Source organism: Carcharodon carcharias, chromosome 8 (genome assembly GCF_017639515.1).
Source record: "Carcharodon carcharias isolate sCarCar2 chromosome 8, sCarCar2.pri, whole genome shotgun sequence".
Lineage (NCBI taxonomy): Eukaryota > Metazoa > Chordata > Chondrichthyes > Lamniformes > Lamnidae > Carcharodon > Carcharodon carcharias.
The window spans coordinates 89,890,594-89,915,246 of record NC_054474.1 but is presented as its reverse complement, the minus strand read 5'-3'; the positions used below and the strand labels follow the sequence as shown (position 1 = coordinate 89,915,246).

At 42.3% G+C, this 24,653-nt stretch overlaps 1 protein-coding gene across 3 annotated transcripts in view; it reads left to right on the top strand.

The window, feature by feature from the left end:
* The window catches only part of LOC121280741 (dedicator of cytokinesis protein 2-like), a 627,095-nt gene that overhangs the window by 143,514 nt on the left and 458,928 nt on the right, over positions 1 to 24,653 (top strand). For all 3 annotated transcript variants that reach the window (XM_041192879.1, XM_041192878.1, XM_041192880.1), the window contains 4 exons: positions 766 to 949; positions 2,835 to 2,932; positions 7,331 to 7,420; positions 16,205 to 16,305. In XM_041192879.1, coding sequence (XP_041048813.1) covers positions 766 to 949; positions 2,835 to 2,932; positions 7,331 to 7,420; positions 16,205 to 16,305 — 473 coding nt within the window. The remainder of the gene's footprint in view (positions 1 to 765; positions 950 to 2,834; positions 2,933 to 7,330; positions 7,421 to 16,204; positions 16,306 to 24,653) is intronic.

The window sequence follows — 24,653 nt, the reverse complement described above, 5'->3', positions numbered from 1 at the left end:
TCTGAAATCTCCGTGTAAATATAAATGATGTTAGATCTTCAGATGATCATTTGAGCATGCTGAGCCAGTTCAGGTGGACTGATTTAGTACATTGGACTCAATTTGTACACATCATGAAATAAAAAGAGAAAATTCTGGAAATACCCAATACCAGGCAGCACCTGTGGGGAAACAGAAATAACACTTCAGGTTAACCAAAATGTCATTGGCCTGAAATGTTAACTTTGTTTTCTCTCTGTCCACAGTTGCTGTCAGGCCTGCTGTGAATATCCAGCATTGTCTGTTTTTATTTCAGACTTTCAGCATCCGCAGTGCTTTACTTTCATGTGCAGCATGTGTTGAATTGGTTCTTGTGTGTGATTGAAGAAAACATCTCTTGGCGTTTAACCCAGGAAATAGGAGCAGGATCAGGCCTAACTTAACTGGTGGCCAGTCTGTATTCTTTTAGAGCTCCGAGTGGTCCTTTAAATTTGAACGGAGAACAATTTTTCCTCCTCTTGTGAAAGTAGTAACTTGGGTTGGGAGGGCGGTTCCACAGAAGCCCTCTGACTGAATTACCTACTTCCTGAGACCAGCTGTAGTACCCTGGAACCAATTTCCTTTGGTAAGGTCAATTAATTCAGTCAGAGCAAGGATTTGATTCAGAAAAATGTTCAATGGCCTGTACAGACTCAATATAATACCTCACGGTACATTTACTGACCCAAACCATCTGTTTTCACAGAACTGTATCTTACCTGTTTTTCTTTTGTTGCCGGCTTACAGGGCGATAGCAAGAAAATGGAAGAAGCCAATTTATACTCGAAACTGCCGTCCACGCGCCAGAACGAGTCCAAAGGCTCTACGCTCAGCCGCAGCAACACTACTTTAGGCGGAGGCCTTGCCAGCAGTTCCAGAGACACCTTCGCCATTACAACCCTTGTGTGCTCCACAAAACTCACACAGAATGGTACGAAGATACCCGAGTCGCTTCTTCATTGATACTGTACAGTTACTGCAATTGGGGAGTTAGATGTGAGAGAGATGTAATGTGCTCCGAGAGATCCATGAAAGAATAGTGGTAGCAAGGGCTGGCTAGTTTACCATAGTTAACACATTGCTCAGATATTCATCGAACCACATAAGCAACCCAGGAAAGAGAACCTTGCACTCTTCTAGTGCCTTTCATGGCTTCAGGGTGTTTCAAACAGTTTTGTAGTTAATTAAGTCCTCTCTGATGTGTGGTTACTGTTGTGATTCTATGAAATCAAACTCAACCTTATTTTCTCTTACTGTTATTTTTTCACCAGTTTGCTACATATCATATATATCTGATCTATCTCAGAACAATGCAAAGATGGCATGAGTCCAAATCTACACATTTATTTATAATACTTACAAATATCTCCGAACTTATGGGATTTCAATACACACATGGGGTGGGATTTTCTAGTCCTGCAAGCAGTGGGCATCATCGCAGGCAGAACAAGAAAATGGCCGTTCTCTAAATTTTCCTGTCCCATCCACGAGAATGCCCACCGCTGGCAGGGCTGGAAAATCCCAGCCGTGGGATCTCAGCCATATCCCCAGGTCTTTCTCTGGAAGCTTTTCTTTTTTTAGTTCTCTACCTCTGCCCACAGGCTTAAACATTCAAGTACAGTGACATAGATCAGAGAACAGACCAACATAGTTACACAGATCAATCAAACCATTGAACATTACATTTGCATTTCTTGGTCGCTGGTTTATCCTGATTTACTTTTGCTTGTCAGGAAAATTGGAGAAGGGCTATTCTTGGTGCTGTTGCCTAATTGGTGGATAAGCCCTAAACTAGACCTCACCCCCAACAAAGATCTGTTAAGACCAGCAATTTGAGTAGTTGGGAACTACCCAGACCCTCTTTGCCATCCTCAAGGTCTCATAATGTAATGCAGCCCATGGAGCAAAAAGCTTGGACAACATTTTTTTTGTTTTGAATTAAGGCATCTAAAAGAAGGAAGGTAATTGACGAGTATTTGGCCCTGCCACATACTGACCACAGCAGAGAGGGACAACTGGATGGTGGCATAAATAGTTGGTTTTCAATATTGCGGAAGCCATTCAACAAGCATTCCTCTGGCACATTACATAGAGCACATTAATAATATCCATGTAAACAGATTTTCAGATGCACTAAGCTTCTTCTTGATGCTACTGTGAAGAGTGAGATGGAGTCCTCCAATTTCCTTTTCCAGAGTCAGTCTGAACTGTTGCTCAGAATCATTCTCAGCTTTGAGTCTGAATACAAGGGTGGGGAGTGACCACATAGTCATTAGTTTGCACATTGGTGTACATGTCAGAGGCATACTGCATTTTAACATCTATACAATGCATTTACATTTGCATCACTGTTTCTGCCAATTCTTTGTGTAATACCAAAACATCAAAAATAAAGAAATTCTGCGTCAAGAAATCAAATGCGTTTAGCAAAACACGAGTTGGCATCACTCTTGTCTCTGGGCCAGAAAGTCATGAGTTCAAGCTCTATTGTAGGATTTGAGCAGCTAATCTTACTTCATGTTTTGGTGCACTACCGGAGGAGTCCATCCTTGGCGGAGGAGAAATGCTTCAGCTGAGATATTACATTGAAGCCTCATCTCCCTGGTCAGGCAGGTGTAGAGTTAACATTTCATGCTCTAATGCTTCCAACATTTTCCAGTTTAACTTAACTGTTTCTCCCTCCCCAGATGCTGCCTGACCTGCTGAGTGTTTTCCGGCAATTTCTGTTTTTTTTTCAGATTTCTCAGCATCTGCAGCATTTTGCTTTGGGCTTCAGCTAAATATTCAGATAATCACTGAGGTTTTCTTTTCGACAGTGGGTTTGCTGGGCCTTCTGAAGTGGAGAACCAAGCCTGAGCTCTTGCAAGAAAACTTAGAGAAACTGAAGATAGTGGATGGAGAAGAGGTAGTTAAGGTATGGTCAACTGCAACAATCAATCAGCCATCTCCATCCCAGAATTTCTCTGTTGCGTGACGCAAGTTTGTAAATGTATTTTCTTTCTGCTCCCCTCTGACTTGTTGCAATGTGCTTCTTAATGCCGGTTAACCTTCAGTCAAAATCCAGCAGGATCGTAAACAATAGCTGGTTTGGAGTCAATCATCATCGATCAGGGGTACCAAACTGTGGGTTGTGACTCCCCCAATGGGGTCCCCCTGGTCAGTTTTGGGGTCAGGTGCTCCCACTCCTCCAGGGCCACAATGGTGACTGTGGGGAGGAGACTGCCCAGTCTGGAGGTTCTGGCAGGATAGCCCTGCACGTACTGAATTGATGCTGTCAGACAGCAAGGGGTGGACGGTAAGCCCAAAGCGCCCATTAACATCAGAAACCACTTTCAGTGATGAGCTTGAGTGGGCCTGGGTCCTTTGTGCACCATCTTAATGCAGGTGGAGGCAGCAAATGTAACTTAGTGACTTACTGAGGGCGGGAAGAAACGGCAGGTCATTCTGCTGAGCTGGGAAGGCAAGTGATGGCTTCTGCTCCTGTCCTTAGCCCAGGATAGTGTCAGAGGCACCAGCAATTAGATTTGAAAGGGGGAGAAGGGAGAGGTGTGTGTATTTTTGTGTTTGTGAGTGAGTGTGTGTGTGTGTGTGTGTGTGTGTGTAGTGGGAGGGTAGAGGTTTTGGCGTGGGTGGGGATGGGGTTTGGGAAGAGGGGCTGGTGTGAGAGTCTTTGGGGGGAGGGTTTGGGAAGAGGGGTGTGTGCACGTGTGTGTCTGTGTGTGTCCGTGCATGTGCACGTATGTGGTGAGGGATGAGGGGCTGATTCAAATGTCTGCAGTGATTGGTGGGGGTGGACAGGAAATTCACTGAGGCTCCTGTCACCTAGGAATATAGAGAGCTAGGCTGAAATCTACATGGGTAGATGTAAAATAATAATATTTTTACAAAGCACTTTAAAAGCACAGATTTTTGAATTTATGTATAATACGCAAACTTTAATAATTATATACTGAAAGTTACTTTGCTGCTTTATTGCTGTTTTGTTTTGTTGGCATTTGGGGTCACGTTAATTTTCAAGTGTTAAAATGGTGTCACATTGGAAAATAATTTGGGAAGCCAGGGAGTGGAAAGGATTTTCATATTCATTTGTCCTCTTCCTGGGAAAGTTGCAACTTTCCATCCAGCACTCCCAAACAACAGAACCAGAATTCCAGACCAGACAGGGACCTGAGAGAATATAATGCTCTCTCTGGAGGTGGATTGGGAGGTGGGGCGTGTGTCATATAATCAGATGGAAAGATGCTGGATGGAGACCCTTTTGCCGTCACAACTCTACCTGATTTAGTCTCGGGTGGGACGGTTCGAGGACAGCCTTCTCGCCTGGAAGTCAATTGAGATCCTTAAGAGGACACTCCTCAGATACTGAAGCAACCCATGTCCATAAGCAGCAAGAGCTGGACAACATTCAGGCTTGGGCTGATAAATGGCAAGTGACATTTGCGCCACACAAGTGCCAGACAATAACCTTCTCCAACAAGAGAGAATCCAACCAACTCTCCTTGACTTCCAGTGGCATTACCATTGTTGAATCCCCTACTATCAATATCCTAGCGGTTACCATTGATGAGAAACTGAACTGGACCAGCCATATAAATACTGTGGCTACAAGAGCAGGTCAGAGACTGGGAATTCTTTAGTGAGTAACTCACCTCCCCAATGCCTGTCAACCATTTACAAGGCACAAGTCAGGAGTGTGATGGAATACACTGGATGAGTGCAGCTCCAACAACACCCAAGAAGCTTGACACCATCTGGGACAAATCAGCCTACTTGATTGGCACCCCATCCACCACCGGCGCACAGTAGCAGCAGTGTGTACCATCTACAAGGTGCACTGCAGCAACTCACTAAGGCTCCTTCAACAGCACCTTCCAAACCCACGACCTCTACCTCAAGAAGGACAAGGGCAACAGATGCATGGGAACACCAGCACTTGCAAGTTTCCCCCCAAGTCACACACCATGCTGACTTGAAAATATATCGCTGTTCCTTCACTGTCACTGGGTCAAAATCCTGGAACTCCCTCCTAAACAGCACTGTGGGTGTACCTACACTACATGGATGGCAACGGTTCAAGGGTAATTAGGGATGGGCAATAGATGCTGGCCTAACCAATGATGCCCACATCCTGTGAAAGAATATAAAAATACATCGGCTGGGATTTTCCATCCCCATCATGGCAGGACCTGCTGTGGGGGATTTGACGGCCCAGCCAAAAATGCGTTATCTTTCGGCAGCACCGGACAATCCTGACGGAGGGCGGCGCCAGAAAATCCCGCCCGTAGTCTTCTCCTGTTCCTCGGTCCCTGTGACTTCTTAGAACCCTTATAAATTGATACGATCTTTTTGCACTAAAATGTTTGAATCATCTAATAATTAAAATTAAGCCATGCAAGTGACAAGTAGGATTTCAGTGCAAAAATCAAAATGAACAGATAATTTGAACTAAACAACTTTGAATCAAAAGAGTATCGTAATGTTACATGACATGTTTACAGATTGTCAACACATTCAAGATCAGACCATTTACGACTGCCAGAATTAAATGAAGCAAAAACAAAAAAAAATACTAAAGGCTGAGGAATTACACTATTTTAAATGTTTGCAGTAATAAGCACATCATGCTCAACTTCATTTTCTCCTTGTCTCCTCAGACACACTAATTAATACATCATTTTCTTAGTTACAGACTTGGAACCTCACGTCTGTTAGATAATATCACATTACTTTGAGCTGCTTTCAGAAAAAGAGGCCAATTTGATTTTTTCTGAATCTTTCTTAAAATTGTGGAACTACTTAGTTTTTCATTGAAGATGCAGGCTTTTTAAAACCCAAGTTTTGTGTCTTAATTAATCTTTGTCTAACACGCCCATTCTTGTGTCATCATGCATTAGGACCCACTGTTCTCAGCTGGGATGGCACTGCTACTGAACTAGTGAAAACATTGGGAGCTGCATCAGAGTAACGCCCTATTCTTCCTGCAGGTACCATGCCCTAAGAAGGAATTGGCAACTGTGGACGTCCATTGGATTGGTCCATGATTATGCTTGGCAAAGTACTGCAGTGGTTTGCCATTGCCTTCTGCAGTACAACTGACCAGGAAACTCTCCCACTCTTTCCATTTGCCTTCAGGTTTATCGGAAGAAATTGCAGGCTAATATTCAATCTGTTTTGCCACACCTTTCTTGGCCATCAAGTCCTGAAGTGGGACTTGAACCCAGAGGTAGGGATGCTGCCTACTGTACAAAATCTAAGGCCCTATTCATTGGCAAAATATACAAGTGAAATGATTTTCAGTGCAGCAAGTTGCTATTGGCTACCTGAAAGTGTGGTGGAAGCAGATTCAGTAGTAACCTTCAGATTGGAATTAAGTATATACCTGAAAAGGCAAATACAGTGCTATGGGGAAAAGCAGTGGGGAGTGGAAAGAATTGGATAGCTCTTTCAAAGATCCAGCACAGACATGGTGGGCTGAATGGCCTCCTGCTGTGCAGTATGATTCTATGAAGAAAAAACTATTGTCAGCCTCAGATGAACTATATTTTCAACACTGGGTAGAGTCCCTTTGGTAAATTTGATGGTTCACATCCTATGTACTTCACTGTCTAAATAAATGACCTTTTAGGCTCAAATTCCCAATATGTGTTCCCTGGGCAGGAACTCCTATACCTGGAATGCTAAGTCTTCAAATTAAACACAGGATGAGGTCTGTTTGACAATGCATTTAATGCTGTCTAGTCCACAATGAGTTAATTCTCAGGTTTCTCTAAACTGGAAGCTTATGGGCCAATTGAGAGCAAAGGGATATAATCTTAAAATGAGAGCTGGGCCATTTAGAAATGGAATCAGGAAACATTTTTTTTGCACATGCCAATAGAAATCTGGAATTTTCACTCAAGAGGTTGTGAATGCCAGGGCATGTAGAGCTTTCAAAACTGAGATTAGTAGATTTTTGTTTGATAAGGGTAAACGGAGCTAAGGCAGGTAAATAGAGTTGAGGTACAGTTCAGTCATGATCTGATTGAATGGTGGAGGAGCCCTTTAACTAGTAGAATAGATAAGCAAGAATATCTCATGGAAATATACAAGTAACACATTTCATTATGTTAGGTGATGGACATTACCTATACAGAGTGTGCATGTATTATTGGTAAGCGCTTGCAAGCTCAGTTTATTATTTCCAAATGACATGGTTCCCATCTTTGGAAATTGTTGGAAATGTGATGGTGCATTTCTTAGAGGTCGCTAGGGGTAAAGAGTCTTCAATGTCAAAATAAATTAATGTCTCATCTGTCGCTGTGCACAATTACAGTTCCTCCAGGACACCCTAGATGCACTCTTCAACATCATGATGGAGCATTCCGACACGGAGAAGTACGACATCCTCGTCTTTGATGCTTTGGTAAGGCACTTTTACTTTTAACAACGCTACTATTTGTGTCTCTTCAAATTTTTCCACCCGTCCCTCAAGAGAACAAAATGCTAGAAGGATTGGGAGGCTGATTAACAGTTTGACTTCCATTGCAATGCCCATCTGTATAACAGCGGATGGGGTGATTCGTCCTATAACATGCATTGAGGTGTGGCATCTGGACAAACCGATTGCAAGTATCCCACGGGATGACAGCCCAGAACTCAGAGTCAGAACTCTCCAGTTTCTGGGACAGAACCTTCTAGCTCAGAGGTGTGAATACTAACACTGTGACAACAGCTCACCCAATAATAGTGTGGAATAATCAACACAAAAAAAAAATCAAGTTTAGACTGTAACAGGGAACTTTGCCCTTTCCCAACATTCATTTAAGCAGTTTGTCATGACGTGGCAGCTCATGTGTGCCAGGCAGACCAAATCTACAAGGGTAAATTGATCCTGCTATCACAATGATTTTGCAATTTGTATTTATTACAAGATGTGTGCACCAAATTCAGAAGTATAAACCCACCAACACCTTTAGAGATTTTAAAAATTAAATTAAAATATTTATTAACAAAATATAAAAGATTTCAAGCACATACCTAAGTCTACAATGACTTACTACTATAATAACTCCTAAAATTCCTAATTAACCTGATCCCCAGTAACATTCCCTACTGTGCACCAGTGGTGGGCAATGCTGCCAATCTTGAGAGCACAGCCAGAAAATTCTCCCAGAAGCATTGGTTTTAGTTAAATCATAAAGGAAGTGAATGTTAGTAAAGAAATCTGGTTTTAATTTTAAAATAACAATAGTTTGTGAGACTTTTCCAATCCGTGAATTGGGACAAGGCCATTGTCCCAATAATGATGTTGATGTATCAATACTGGAGATAGTTTCAATTAACTATTAGCTCCAGATTCTAATAACGAAGCGAAGTGATTTCTTATCCTGTGACAAGCTGCAGAATTTTCCCTTGTGTCTGTACACAAAGAAAGAATTAGAAAATGTGCATGTATCTCCCTACCACAGGGAGATCATGAGGGTTTTAAACCTGGTTGGCCATTAACTGCCTTCTGAAGTGGCTTAGCTAGCCAGTCGCTTGAAAGAATACCCATTCTCAGGAACCAGCCCGCCCACTCCAAAATATTGACAAATTCTGGGAACCCCACAAATAATGACACACCTCTGGTACTCCTGCAAATACTGGCATATCTCATAGGGACTGCCTGCAAATAAAGATGAATTCTCTGGAACCCTTGTAAGTAATTCATTCTTCAAGCAATACTGCAAATACTGATAACTCTCCTAGAGACATTGCAGATATTTGGCACCCCCATCCCCAGAGATGTTTGGTCCTAACTTTGGAAAACTACCATCAGCTGTGAAAAAAAATTACTGTTGTTGTAGAAAATGAATTTTTAAAAATTACTGCAACGGAATTTTTTTTATTCATTCAAGGGATGTGGGCATCGCTGGCTAGGTCAGCATTTATTGCCCATCCTTAATTGCCCTTGAGAAGGTGGTGGTGAGCTGCTTTCTTAAACTGCTGCAGTCCATGTGGTGTAGGTACATCCACAGTGCTGTTAGGAAGGGAGTTCCAGGATTTTGACCCAGCGACAGTGAAGGAACGGCAATATATTTCCAAGTCAGGATGCTGAGTGGCTTGGAGGGGAACTTCCAGGTGGTGGTGTTTCTATGTATCTGCTGCCCTTGTCCTTCTAAATGGTAGTGGTCCTAGGTTTGGAGGGTGCTATCTAAGGAACCTTAGAGAGTTTCTGTAATGCATCTTGTAGATGGTACACACTGCTGTCACTGTTTGTCAGCGGTGCAAGGAGTAAATGTTTGTGGAAGGGTGCCAGTCAAGGGGACTGCATTGTCATGGATGGTGTCAAGCTTCTTGAATGTTGTTGGAACTGCACTCATCCAGGCAAGTGGAGAGTATTCCATCGCACTCCTGACGCATGCCTTGTAGATGATGGACAGGAGGTGAGTAACTCACTGCAGGATTCCTGCCTCTGACCTGCTTTTGTAGCCACAGTATTTATATCGCTAGTCCAGTTCTGTTTCTGGTCAATGCTAACAAAGAAAACTCTCAAGAAATTGTGATTGGGTCACGTAGAACACTTGACCTATGATAGACAGAATCCTAGGACCTTGTTAACCTCTGAGAACCTAGCAATGGAAGGTTGAAAAGCCATTTGCTTATGGGTCACTGCACCTGAACAGGTGAGAATCATGGAACGTTGACAGCAGAGAAGTAAACTATTCGGCATGTCATGTCAGTACTGGCTGTCTGTAAGAGCAATTCACTTAGTGCCACTCCCCTGCCTTTCTCCTGTAACCCTGAAAATATTTTCTCTTCAGAAAATTATCCAATTCTCTTATAAAATCCACAGTTGACTCTGCCTGCATCACAATCTCAGGCAGTGCATTCCATTTCCTAACCACCTGCTGCATAAAAAATGTTTTCCTCATGTCACTGTTGTTTCTTTTGCTGATCACTTACAATGGTGTCTTTGGGTACTTGACTGAACAACCAATGGGATCAGTTACTTCTTATCTACATTGTCCAGACACCTCATGATTTTGAATACCTCTATCAAATCTCCTCTCAATCTTCTCATCCCCTAGGAAAACAGCCCCAACTTCTCCAATCTGCCATGTAGCTGAAATGCCTCATCAGGCCCAGGCTATTCAACTTCCAGGCTTCAGTAACATGCTGATGGTTCACTTTCTATTTTGGTGTCTCGAGGGCAGAATTGATGTTTGCAACATGCTAGTTCTTCCCTTCTTTCATTCAATTGGTGCTGAGCTTGGAAATTTTCCATTGCATATTTGTGCCCTGTAAGGACTGCATTAAGACTAACCAAATTCATCTCACATAACAGGCACACACAGGAGAATTTCAAAGCTAATGACTGCACATGGATAGATTGTCTATCCTTTGTGTAGAAAATGCCTATTTCCTACACATTAGTTCCACTGCTGAGAATTGGATGTGTCTGTACAAACTAGATTGGCTGAAAATATTAGTGATAAAGACGTTGAATACTGTAAATGAAAATTGTACGGATAAGCATTTTAAATGGAAGGCACTCACTCTTTAACAAGCTCTGGTTAGTTTTTTAATTGGCTTCCTTGTACCCAGATACTTAGTTGTTTCCGGACTTTTCCATAACATGTCTTGGGGGTCAGGGTGGGGCAGGGAGGTGGGGAGGGAGGAGGTGCGGGGGAAGGGAATGGAGTTTAACTGCAGAGTTGTCAGTGCAGAACATAAGTGACCCCCCAGTGTCATTACTCTGCTGCTTGAAGCTTCTATCATTTATCAATGAAATGAATGTCTTTTGGACTCAGCAAAGGACCAGCTTCCTGCAAAATAAAGATAATTAATGCTCATATAAAAAAGAGATGTTCTGTAAATCTAATGGTGCTTGGCCGTATAGTTATATAGTTCAATCAATTGCTATAATGATGGATTTCCAGTTGCAATCAAAGATAATTATAAAAGAGACATTTTTGTCAAAGCTTTTTGTCTTGCACTCATCAGGACAATTCGCAGGAAAATACCAATGTCAGGAGAAACAGCATATTTATACTGTATGAGAAAAGAGTGCTGATTGGTTGGCAAGTGGATTCTGATTGGTAGAGGCGTTGCTATGGGGAATGCGCCAGTTGATTGTGACTGACAGTTACAATCAACTCATTTCATTCAATTAGTATCATAAGAAAGAAAAGGAAGACTTGCATTTATATAATGCTTTTTATGACAACCAAATTTCCTACAGCCTTTTACAGCCAATGAAGCATTTTTTGAAGTGTTGTCATTGTTTTAATATAGGAAATGCTGCAACCAATTTGTGCACAGTACGCTCCCACAAACAGCAATGTGATAATGTATTTGTGATGTTGATTTAGGGATAAATATTGGCCAAGATACCAGGGATAGCTCCTCTGCTCTTCTTTGAAATACAAAATCTTTTACCCTCTAGAGGTGGCCTGGGACTCTAGGAATTGTTTGTCACAAAACAACGATGTCTTCATGAGAGGAAAAGAGAGAAAGTTGACCATGCCATTTTGTAATGCTTCTGTATTGAATTAGATGTTGTAGTTTGCTGAATATAGAATTTATTAAGAGTTTACAGTACAAAACCTATCACTTACAGGAAAATTGAAAATCCCACCGGTGCAGTGGTCTGCTTTTAATAACATAGGAGTGGGAAAACATTGATGCAGCAGTGCAGAGCTTTAATCTATCAGGCTATTTCTGTCTTTGAGAATGAACAGAGCTGGGTAGGATGAAAGAATCTTAGCTCTGATTTTCTGATCATTGCTCTCTGGGAGTGCAGTCTACAGTTTGGATCACAATGGCCTGTTGGTTTATGATCAGCCAAAGCAGAGTGAATGATTGAGTGTTTTAAGTGCCAAGTACATTGAGCATAAATTGAGTTTCTGCAATCCTTAACATTGGCTTAAAATACATTACCCTGGAAGCTGGCCTGGCCGAAAAAACTTTGACTCTGTCCCCCAAATCAAAATATTAGGAATGATGAATTTCCATTGAGGAGTCCATTCGAGGAATTCTTCAAATTAAACTTCCCTTTTTAGGCACAAAGACATAAGTACATCCATTTTAAAAGTTTCAAAATGTAAAACAGATTTCTAAGAAGCTTAATAGTGTGTGCCAACAACACTGGTAAATAGTTCAATATAGTCTGTTAAAGTCATTTTCAATGATATAAAATCAGGTTACTCACAGGCATTTATTGAATTTATGAATTTATTAAAAATGCTTCCTTTTGTGATAAACCAACTTTCAGATACGTTAATAAAAGCAAAGCAGGTCACCAATCTGAAAAATGAGCTTGATCAGAAACCAGAACCATTACTTCACCTTGGAAAACTGGTGTAATTTGCCTCAAGAATGTTGAATGCGCCCAAAGTGGAAGCAATACCTCATTGCATCTAGTTGTACCTGGCCTGGGAATGTCTGTTGGGATAATGTGGGTACTACATAATGTGTGTATTACAGGGCAACTAACCTATGCTCTACCAATGCTGAGAGCATTTGATGGGACAATCTAGGGGTAGCTTTATTTGTATCTAACTGTGCTGTGCCTGCCCTGGATGTATATCCTGGGTAGTGTAGATGGAGCTTTATCTGAACCATCCTGCACCCGTCCTGGAATGTTTGGAACAGTGTACAAGAATCTTTATTCTAACCCATTCTGTATTTTCCCTGAGAATGTTTGATGGGACAGTATAGAGGGTGCATTTTGCATGGCCAAAAAGGATCCCATTCACTCTGAGCAAGACAGATTGAGGCACTTTTGACCCAGGAAGCATTTTATGATGCTAAGCAAACGCTTAAGCAGAGAAGGCATGAGATGTAGCTCAATTGTTGGGGATTTGGAGTCTGCTTTAGGACCTGGATTGATTTGGGTAGTCACAAAAACTATATTTACATTTTTTGACAAAACGCACATCACCAAACTCTGCAACGAGATACATATGATTGCTCAGAATCACATCAGGGAAAACTCAAGATCATATCAATTCACTGCAAGATGAATTTATGGAATTGAAAAAATGGCAGGACAATGGGAGATGGCATTCAATGCCAAAAAACTGCTATGTCCTGTGCATTATCAACAAGAAGGATCCACCAACAGATAGATTTAAGTTCTGTAATCAAATTTGCTAACAGGTAGATACACAAGCAAACCTGATGTTCATCTTAAAAACAGTCTTCAATGAGGATTCCGCATTCAGATAACTTCCAAAGCAAAGAATTCTCAGATTTCTGAGGAGAAACCTTTGGCATTACAACAAAAATAGAGTTATAGCTCACCAAACATTTGTTCATCCATTTCTGGAGTATGCAAGTTGTGTGAGATCCTTACATGGCGAGGGATATAAATAAGATTGAAGTGACCTAAAGACGTGCTGCATGAATCAGTATGGGAACTACACCAGAGTCACATTCTTGATCAAAGATTTGGAATGGGAATCACAACAGAAAAGGTGGGAGAAGAATAGACTGAGCGTGTTCCATAAAATATGGAAAGGACTAGTGGGAATTGACAGAAACAAGTATCTAATGCCCTCCGGCAATGACAAAACATGAGGTAACCATCCACACAAGCTACAAAGACCATTTGTTTCCAAGACAGTGTATCAACAATCTCTCTTCCCAAGAACAATCCCATAATGGAACAAACTGCCGGAGGAAATAGTCACAGCCCCATCACTTGAAATCTTCAAGACCCATCTTTAGATGATTTCTATTTAAAAGTTTTCATTATCAGGACTACTATCTCAGCAGCTGATGCCTGGCTTAGCTAGCGCTATCTACATAAATGTTTGCAGAATACAGGATATTAGTCAGTGATGCCAACACAACCAAAGCAGAAACAGAAATGATCTACCATAACTTTATATGTGTAACCATTCTTTCCACCCAATTTAGGCAAGTTTAAGAAGGTATGATGATAGTAGTTCTGAGGGTATTCCCAACCTTCCTGTTTGGAATGTCTCAGCAGTGTCATTTTTTTGTTAGGGAACTCCAAGGTGGATCAGTGCAGAGCGATATTTGGATCCAGCCCAGACTCTGCCTCAAGCTTGACCATGTAATGGGAACACGAGGGAATACATTGCAGCTTCTTCAAAGTGTAAAAAATTGGACTGGAGGAAACCCCTGGACAATTTTGTTGCTACAAGCAGCCAGGATTCCTTTTCATTAAATGTAATATAACTTCAGAGGCCTGAGGATCACAGGTGCTTTAGGTAGTCATTAATTTCATAATTTATTGATACAATATTAGTCAGCAAGCTCTATAAGGAGATATATATGATTTTTCATAAAAGAAAATTGCTGTGAAAAGCCCTGCTTTGATGCTGTAACTTCCAACTGTGTCTCAGGGCTCACTGCAGCAATTCACTTTAACATGATGGTACCTGCCAGCTATGCGACCTTTCCCACAATGATCAAGAACAGCAAGATGAATGGGTATGCATGCGCAGAGATTACATGACTGGACTAATAACCCAGAGGCCTGGACTGATTATCCAGAGAATTTGAGTTCCAATCACATCATGGCAGTTTGAGAATTTGAATGAAGCTGTTGTGAATGACAAAACCCCAACTAGTTCACAAATGTCCTGAAGGAAATGAAACCTGCCATCCTTATACTTAGACTGGCCTATATGGGGCTGCAGTCCTACCAATGTGGTTGACTTTTAAATAGCTTAGCAAGCCAATAGTTGGATCAAATATTCTCAGGGTTTTCAAGGATGGGGAATATATGATCGTGTGGCAAATGACACCCACATTCCATGGATGAATAATACGTTAAAAAGAGCATAGAAACACCTGGTTCTCTCCAGATGCAAAATCTGGAATTTCCTATCAGAGACCATCATGGAAGCACCATTAACATAGGAGCAGCTGCAGCTCAAGGAGAAGACAGTTGTATCTTCCCAGCGAGGAAAAATTTATGCAGTCTTGCCAGTATCATCATCTCAAGAACATATAAAAATAAATAGATGGCCGAACGTAATTCCATAGGAGACCATGACTGAAAGCTTCCAGCTTTCTTCAATGTCCTACTTTGTGAAGATACTCAAAACATTTATTGAAGTAATTTATTTCCACTGTACTAAATTATTTTGCTGGTTAAAGCTTTCTGTGAACAAATGTTCACCAATTTTCTTTAGGTTCTGATAAAGAATTGCTTTACTTGAAGTTGATTTCATCCAAAGTTTAGACCAAATTCAAGAACCAAATCCTAAGATCTTGAAGGCCAAACAATAAGCGCCATGAAAAGCCTGAATAAAACTCAAAAAGTTGGAAATGCACAGGTCAGTGTTATTTTTATCGGACCAAAATAGGTGTCGCTGGATGGTCCTTCATTCAGTGTGGCAAGTGCCCCCTTGATTTGGGAAGGCAACCAATTAAAAAGATATATAGTATGGTCCAATATGCACGGTCCAATCAACCAAAAATGGACTTGAAATATAACTAAACTGGAATCTAGTTATGGTCAATTCAACTGATCATGTCTAATAGCGCCAAAGTTCACAAATGGCCTCATGGATAATGATGGGCACTAAAAAGACTTTTCCAGGGGAATACAGTGCAAACAAGTCCACAGAAGAGAAGCAGGTAGTCAGAGGGATCCTGCTTGTGAGACCCACATCTCCTAGACTTGTGGGTGGCTCAGGAGAAGGTCCTCTGATGTGCCTGCTTTCCCTCTCCACTATTTGGTTTTAGGATCTCTCAAGAAGAAAGAACTTGAATTTCTTCAGCTTTTTTCACAACCTCAGGACATCCCAAAGCACTTCACAATGAAGGACTGTTGTAATATAGGAAACGCAACAGCCAATTTGTACACAGCAAGATCCCACAATAGAAATAAGACAAATGAGCAGTTATGTCTTTTTTCCATGATGTTGCTTAAAGGGATAAATGTTGGCCAGGACATTGGGGAAAACTCCGCTGCTCAACTTCAAGTCGTTTCATAATTCTTCATGTACACGTGAGAGGGCAGAAATTAAGGGCCTTGATTTAAGGTCTCACCTGAAAGATAGGACCTCTGACAGTGCGGCATTCCCTCAGTGCATTGAATGTTCAATAAAGAGTTTGCGAAAGATGTTGGTCAAAGGAGACAATGCAGGGTCTTTTTTGAGAGAAGCTATATTAAAAAAAAACATTGCAAGTACTGAACCAGTCCTTTCTTAGTGATTATAACATAATCGGTTTTGTTTTACAGATATACATCATAGGTCTGATCGCTGACAGGAAATTCCAGCACTTCAATGCTGTCCTTGAAGCTTACATCAAGCAGCACTTCAGTGCCACCTTGGCTTATAAGTAAGTTCCATTGCTGTAGCTAGCAGTGCAGTAGCCTTGCTTTTAATTGGGTCATCCTTCACTGTTGCAGGAGCAAAATGTGACAATTTGCAGCCTACAGTTAGACCAACAAGATGTTAAAAATAGTGTTGAACATTTCCCTCCAGTTAGGTGAGCACGGTTAATAAAAGTAAACTCTATGGAGAAGATATTTATGACCACTATTAAAATAGCTGAGAGAACAAGTACATCTCATTCTTGAGCATTGCTAAAAACAGAGACATCTCAAAGCTTTTCACCTTGCACACATCAGGACACTTTGCAAGAATACCAATATAAGGGGAGAGCAGCAATTTATACTGTAAGTGAAGAGAGTGCTGATTGGTTGGCAAGTGGGATCTGATCGATAGAGGCTTTGCCATGGAGAATGCACCAGTGAAGGTGACTGACAGTTAACTGCCAAGAATTGTTTGAAATTTAACCCAGGCTGCTTGACCCTGATTGGTCAAGGCAGTGCCCTGATGACTGAGTCAGCGAATGGCTGTCACTCATTTTGTTTAGTTGAAACAGGCGCAATATGTGTACACGTTCTTTCTGTCTGCAAAGAACAGGGCCCTGTGTATTAATATATGTAGCTTCCAGTACACACAAGTGCACCACACTGTGAGTCCAACTGACAATCTTAAATTGGTTGTCAGAGTAATTCTTAGATTTTTCAGCAATTTGCAAGTTCTGTATTACCAAATGATTATCTACATCCCATTCTCTTCATCAACTGTAGATGTAGAGGAAATGTTTACACTTGTGTGGAATCCAGAATTGGGAATCATAAATGTAAGATGAAAACAGAAAAGGCAGAAGAAGAGGCAGAATTTAATGGATGGTGGGCTTCCCCCCAACACCCTACTCCCCACCACCCAGAGTCATCAGGAAATGCCACCCACAAATGGTGGCTGCCCTGCAGCCATTTCATGCATCATGGAGTGTTAATCAGCTGGAGGCGAGACTTCCTCCCCTTGGAAGAAAGCCCTGTCTCAGAGAGCCAGACAGCCAATTTGACCAGGATTGGTCACCACTGCTACGACTACAAACAGCCTCGAGAATCTAAGCTCCAGAGTCAGGATGGAGGTAGATGGAGGCCCGGGGGTGGGGGGGGGGCTAGTGGGGAGTGGGGAACGGAAGATGGGGGGTCTTGATAGAGAGGGCAATGAGGGAAGGAGCACCCAGGGGTGCTGGGGCGGGGGGTCGGGGGCAGTGGGGGGGGGGGGGGGGGGGGGGGGGGGGGGTGGATCTTGGTAGACACCAGATTTGGAAAGGGGGCTGGTGAAAGAATGTTGCTGATGGTAAAAAGAGCAGTGTCACATGTATTGCTGGCAATAAATCTAAATTTTTATACCAGGAACACAAGGATCACTGGGCCCCACTATCAACTGTCAGCATTTCAAATGAACGTCAGCATTTTGAGGTGCCATCGATTTTTGCTAACTAACAAAAGCACAAATCGGAGTCCCTTCCTCCACAAAGCCAACCCCTCTGACCCACCCACCCATCCACCTATGGCACTCAGCTACCACAATCTCCACTATTAGCATGAGTAGCAGTGTGCAGAGACAGTGAGACCAAGCCTGGTGCAATGGAAGTTGCTTTATGCTAGGAGCATCACCAATAACTGATGGGAAATTTTTGCCAATTAACACATTAGGAATGATGTTGGTGAAAAGGGGAAAATAGCAAGGAACGAGGGATGGATGGCAAAATGGATGGATATTCAAGGAAATGGAGGGGGTACTGGGAGTATGATTGGAGAGTGGTGTTAATTGAGAGAGTGGGCAGAGTGAATGAAAGTGAGTTCAGGAGAGAGGCGAGCAGAGTGCCAGGTTGTGTTGATTGCCAACATGTGAATCGGGAAGGTCAAAGGAGAAAAGGAGGTCCCTGTGAAAGACTTGGAAATCATTTGATCTTCTCTTCAGTCTTTCACTATGTAGTTTTCATACCTTCAATACAACCAAAGGGTGTTGGACATTCTGACACTTAAGATGGAGTTTTTGCTTTCTTGTATTTAGGCTGTCCTTGAATGGTCAGCATTTTGAGGCTTTTTCTGAAATTGTTAGTCTGTTTTTTCTAGTTTTTTTTAAGGTTGAGATGTATGTCAACATTCTATATTAATTGATAAATCATCTGTCTGGTAAACATCTGTGCAGAATCCCAGTGGAAAAGGACCCAAAACTGCTTCTGTCTTTTGGCTCAATCCCAAACAGTTCCTTAATCTGGAACTTGGGCCAGAACTTTACACTAGCAGGTTCTGAGGCGGGGGGGAAGGGGTTGGGGCGGAGCGTGAAATTGCCTGGATGGGGATTCCCTCCAGGTTCCTGCCTGCCCTGACCTCAGAGCAATTTTACCATGGGGCAGGTGGGGCCTCAGATGAGAAACCCCCCTCTTGCTCCAATTAAGGCCCTTAAATGACGACTTAAGGGCCTTTAACCACCTAGCCTCAATTTTTAGGCTGACAGGTGGATGGCAACTCAGAGTGGGGTGGGGGGGAAGTCGGAATTAATGAAAGTTGGATCTCGGGCGGCAAGGGAGAGGGGTGCCTCCATCAGAAGTCCCTTCTGATTGGGGGCACCCTCCCCTTAAAGCCCAGTGATCTCCGGACCTCTCCCCCCACACCCCACATCCCCCTCCCCAGGCTACCCCCGAGGTCCTGATCGCCCCCCTCATGACTCCACAGATGTTGCCTACAATCCCCGCCCTGGGACCCCTGCCACTTACCTGTCCTCCAAGTCCTGGGACTTAGTGCCTCTTCCAGTCACTGCAGCACTGTGCCTGGAGGAACTGGAGAGCTGCTGGCCAATCTGATTGGCCAGCAGTCTTCAAGGTGCAAATTCCTCCCAAGTGAGGGGTGGAAGTCCTGCCTTATGCCAATCACAGAATTGTTACTGTGCAGAAGGAGGTCATTCGCCTTATTGGGTCTGCACGAGCTGTCCAAAGGAGCATTATGACCTAGTGCCATTCTTCTGCCTTTTCCCGATATCCTTGTACGTTGTTTCTATTTAAGTAATCATCCAATATCTTCTTAAATGCCTTGACTGAACTTGCCTCCCCCACATCTCCAGTTAGTGCTTTCCAGATCTGAACCACTCGCTGTATGAAAAAGTTTTTTCTCACGTCACATTTGCTTCTTTTGCAAATCGCTTTAAATCTGTGCCCTTTCATTCTTGATCCTTTTACAAGTCGGAACAGCTTCTTCCTAACTACTCTGTCCAGCCCCCTCATGGTTTTGAACACCTCAATCAAATCCCCTCTTAGCTTTCTTCTCTCCAAGGAGAACAGTCCCAAACTCACCAATCTATCTTCATAACTGAAGTTTGTCATCCCTGGAACCATTCTTGTAAACCTCTTCTGCACTCTCTCCAATGCATTCACATCCTTCCTAAAGTATGGCACCCAGAACTGTACACAATACTCCAGCTGAGGTCTAATGAGTGTCTTATATAAATTCATCATAAGCTTCTTGTTCTTGTACTCTATGCCCCTATTAATAAAACCCAGGATACTATATGCTTCATTAACTGCTCTCTCCACCTGCCCTGCCACCTTCAATGATCCATGCACATATATACCCAGATCTCTCTGCTCCTGCACCCCCTTAAGAACTGTACTCCTTATTTTATATTGTTTCTCCATGTTCTTCCTACCAAAATGCATTACCTCACATTTCTCTACATTGAACTTCATCTGCCAACTATCAGTCCACTCCGCAAACTTGTCCTTTTGAAGGTCTATACTGTCCTTCCCACAGTTTACAATGCTACCAAGTTTTGTATCATCCGCAAACTTTGAAATTTTTCTCTGCACACCAAGATCTGTATCAAAGAACAAAGAACAAAGAAAAGTACAACACAGGAACAGGCCCTTCAGCCCTCCAAGCCTGCACTGATCATATTTCCTGTCAAACTAAAACATTTTGCACTTCCGGTGTCCGTATCCCTCTATTCCCATCATATTCATGTATTTGTCAAGCTGCCTCTTAAACATCACTATCGTAACTGCTTCGACCACCTCCTCTGGCAGCGAATTCCAGACACTCACTACCCTCTGCATAAAAAACTTGCCCCGCACATCTCCTCTAAAGTGTTCACCTCTCACCTTAAATCTATGTCCCCTAGTAATTGACTCTTCCACCCTGGGAAAAAGCTTCTGACTATCTACTCTGTCCATGCCACTTATAATTTTGTAAACTTCTATCAAGTCGCCCCTCAATCTCCGTCGCTCTAGTGAGAAAAATCCGAGTTTCTCCAAAATCTCCTCATAGCTAATAACCTCCAGACCAGGCAGCATCCTGGTAAACCTCCTCTGCACCCTCTCCAATGCCTCCATATCCTTCTGATAATGTGGCGACTGGAATTGCATGCAATATTCCAAGTGTAGCCTAACCAAGCATGACGTCCCAGCTTTTATACTCAATACCCCTGCCAATGAAGGCATGCATACCATATGCCTTCCTGACTACCTTATCCACCTGCGTTGTCACTTTTAGCGACCTGTGGACCTGTACACCTAGATTCCTCTGCCCATCGATGCACTTAAGGGTTCTGCCATTTACTGTATAATTCCTACCTGTATTAGACCTTCCAAAATGCATTACCTCGCATTTGTCTGGATTAAGCTCCATCTGCCATTTCTCTGCCCAAGTCTCCAACCAATCTATATCCCATTGTATCCTTTGACAATCCTCTTCACTATCTGCAACTCCTCCAATCTTAGTGTCGTCTGCAAACTTACTAATTAGCCCAGTTATATTTTCTTCCAAATCATTTACGTATACTACAAACAGTAAAGGTCCCAGCACTGATCACTGCGGAACACCACTAGTCACAGCTCTCCATTCAGAAAAGCACTCTTCCACTGCTACCCTCTGTCTTCTATGACCAAGCCAATTCTGTATCCATCTTGCCAGCTCACCTCTGATACCGTGCAACTGTATCATTAACATAAATCATGAAAAGCAAGGGTCCCAATACCGACCCCTAGGGAACTCCACTACAAACCTTCCTCCAGCCCGAAACATATCCATTGACCATACCCTCTGTTTCCTATTACTCAGCCAATTACGCATCCACGTTGCTAGTGTCCCTTTTATTCCATGAGCTATGATTTTTCTCAGAAGTCTGTTTTGTGCCACTGTATTGAATGCCTTTTGAAAGTCCATGTACACCATATCAGCAGCATTTCCCTCATCTGTCCTTTCTGTCACTTCTTCAAAAAACTCCTGCAAGTTAGCTAAACACAATTCCCCCTTTAGAAATCCATACTGGATCTTCCTAATCAACCAACGTTTTTCCATGTGACTACTAATTCTGTCCCAAATAATTGTTTCTAGAAGCTTCCTTACCATTGATGTTAAACTGACAGGTCTGTAATTGCTGGGCTTATCCTTACAATGTTTTTTGAACAAGGGCATAACGTTTGCAATTCTCCAGTGTTCTGGCACCTCCCCAGAATCTAGGAAAGACTGAAAGATTCTGGCCTGTGCCCCTGCAGTTTCTACTCTTACTTCCTTCAATATCCTTGGATGCATTTCATCTGGTGCCAGTATCTTGTCAACTTTATGTACCAACAGTTTATCTAACACTTCCTCCTTATCAATTTTGAACCCTTCTAGTGACAGTTTCCTCCTCTGTCACCATGGTCTCGGTAGCATCTGCTGCCTTGATAAAAATAGATGCAAAGTATTCATTTAACACCTCAGCCATGCCCCATGCCTCCATGTGAAAATCCCCTTTTAGGTCTCTAATTGGCACTACTCCTCCTTTTACCACCCTCTTACTATTTATGTGCTGTTGGAGACTTTGAGATTCTGCTTTATGTTGGCTGCCAGTCTTTTCTCATAATCCCTCTTTGCTTCTCTTATTTTCTTTTTCACCTCTCTTCTGAACCTTCTATATTCTGCTTGGTTCTCAATTGTAGCTTCTACCTGACACTATCATAAACAAAATCAACGCTTGTTAGAGGGTAATATTGCATTGGGGCTGCTGGAGTCAGCAGGATGTGTTCCCCACCTACTCTTTGGAAGGCGGGGACCTCTGCCATCCTGCAAATTCAGGCCTTGTTTTTTTAATGAGTTACGATCAAATGCAAAGTTAATCATCACTTTAATAATAACAGAAAATGCTGGAAATACTCAGCAGTTTTGGCAGCATCTGTGGAGAGAGAAACAGAATTAATGCTTCAATATCACTTCGTTAGTATCACTTTACTGATCTAGGGAAATTGGATCATATTAGGAGTTTGTCCTCTGGTACCCTGTTCAAAATTTAGGTCTGCCATAGATGTGTTCTTGATTTCAATGGAATCAGTCAATCCTCTAAGAGATCTAATTGGCTAACTTTAAAAAGTTCTGGATTCCCATTTGGATGGTAATGGGACCCAGGAGCATAATGGTGAAACTCATTTGTGATCTGGACAAGATCGCCTGGTCTTTCAGGTAGTTCTTCAAACTGTCTGTAGGCAGACGAAATTAACACCAGCATTGCTGAAAAAAGAGACATACTATCAAAGCTTTTCATCTTGCACTCATCAGGATAGCTCACAAGAAATTACCAACAGTAATGGGGAACAACAATTTATACTGCAGAGAAGAGAGTGCTGATTGGTTGGCAAAGGACTCTGATAGGTGGTTGCCATGGAGAATGCAACACGGAACAGTGAGCTGCCCAGCTTTATTCAAATTCAAACCAGGCAGTTTGACTCTAATTGGTCAAGACATTGCCCTGGGGAATGAACCAGGGAATGACTGTTCTCTAAGCTTCTGTTTAATTGTAAAGGAGCAAATTGTGCACATGTTCATTCTGTTTGCAAAGGACAGTGCCTTGTCTGTGAATATATGTGGCTTCTAGCATGTGTAAGTGAGACACACAGTAAGACTGACACTAGTTGAAAAGTTTGTTTTGAATCAACAACTACTTTATTACACACTAAGGCAGATGTGCAGAGCAATAGAAGTGAGTCACTTAGTTTGATCAGTACAACTTACGTTTACATAATGAAGCAAAATAAAGAACATGCCATGCTACCCTACATCAGTGGACCTTCTTACTTAGCTTACAGAGTTTTCTCTCTCTGCATCTTGCCCTTCAATGTTGAGCATATCTCTCTTTATAGTCTACCACCTGCTTTTAATGCTGTACAGCACTTCACTGTCTGACTGCTCACTCTGTTTCAGAAGCCCTGTTGGTATTGGCTTTTCAAATTCTTAAAAGTCTCTTTCAAAAAAAAAAATAACTGAAAGGGGTTTCCAACATCCTGATGAGAGGAATCTTTCTGAATACCCAGACTAGTTAGCAAATCGCTTATTATTCATTTCTTGGAGAAATGACTCCCTAGGAAGCTTATTTATCACCTTGAATCTAGGTACCTCTGGTTTTTAAAAATTTGTAAGAATATATATTGCTTTTCAAACCACTCTACATTAGAGGCAACTCTTTAACTAAATCCTTTTTGAGGAAACGATCAAAATATAGTCCAGAAAAGTCACACAAGCAGAGGACAAATTTATAAAAGACATCACAGGATAAATAGAGAAATCTATTCAGTTACTTCATTCAGCAGGAAAACTCCAATCCCCCAAATCACAAGAGTTTTCTTAAATGATTGCAATGTTTTCACCTATTGGAAGTACATCCTACATCTTGATGTCTTCAGGATGAAATCAGTCCAACATTAGCCTTTTGTGAATTGCCCTAATTTAAGGCACATTATGTTCTCTGGGTGAGGGACTTCAATGTCCACCAATACTGACCGAGCTGGCCAAGTCCTAAAGGACATAGATGCTAGATTGGGTCTGCGGCAGGTGGTGAGGGAACCTGAGGGAACCAAGAAGATGGAAAAACCTGCTTGAGCTCATCCTTACCAATCCACCTGTCACAGATGCATCTGTCCATGACAGTATCGGTAGGAGTGACCAGACAGTCCTTGTGGAGATAAAGTTCCATCTTCACACTGAGGATATCCTACCATTGTGCTAAATGGGATAGACTTTGAACATATCTAGCAGCTGCAAATTGGACATCCATGAGGTGCTGTGGGCCATCAGCAGCACCTGAACTGTATTCAATCACAATCTATAAACTCATGGTCCAGCATAACCCCCACTCTACCATTATCATTGAGCCAAGGGGTCAACCCTGGTTCAGTGAAGAGTGCAGGAGGGCATGCCAGGAGAAGCAACAGGCATACCTAAATATGAGCTGTCAACCTGGTGAAGCTCCAGCACAGGAGTACTTGCATGACAAACAGCGGAAGCAGCACTAAGAGACCCTACAACTATCGGATCAGATCTGCAGTCCTGCTGAAGGAGGAGGCTCCACAAG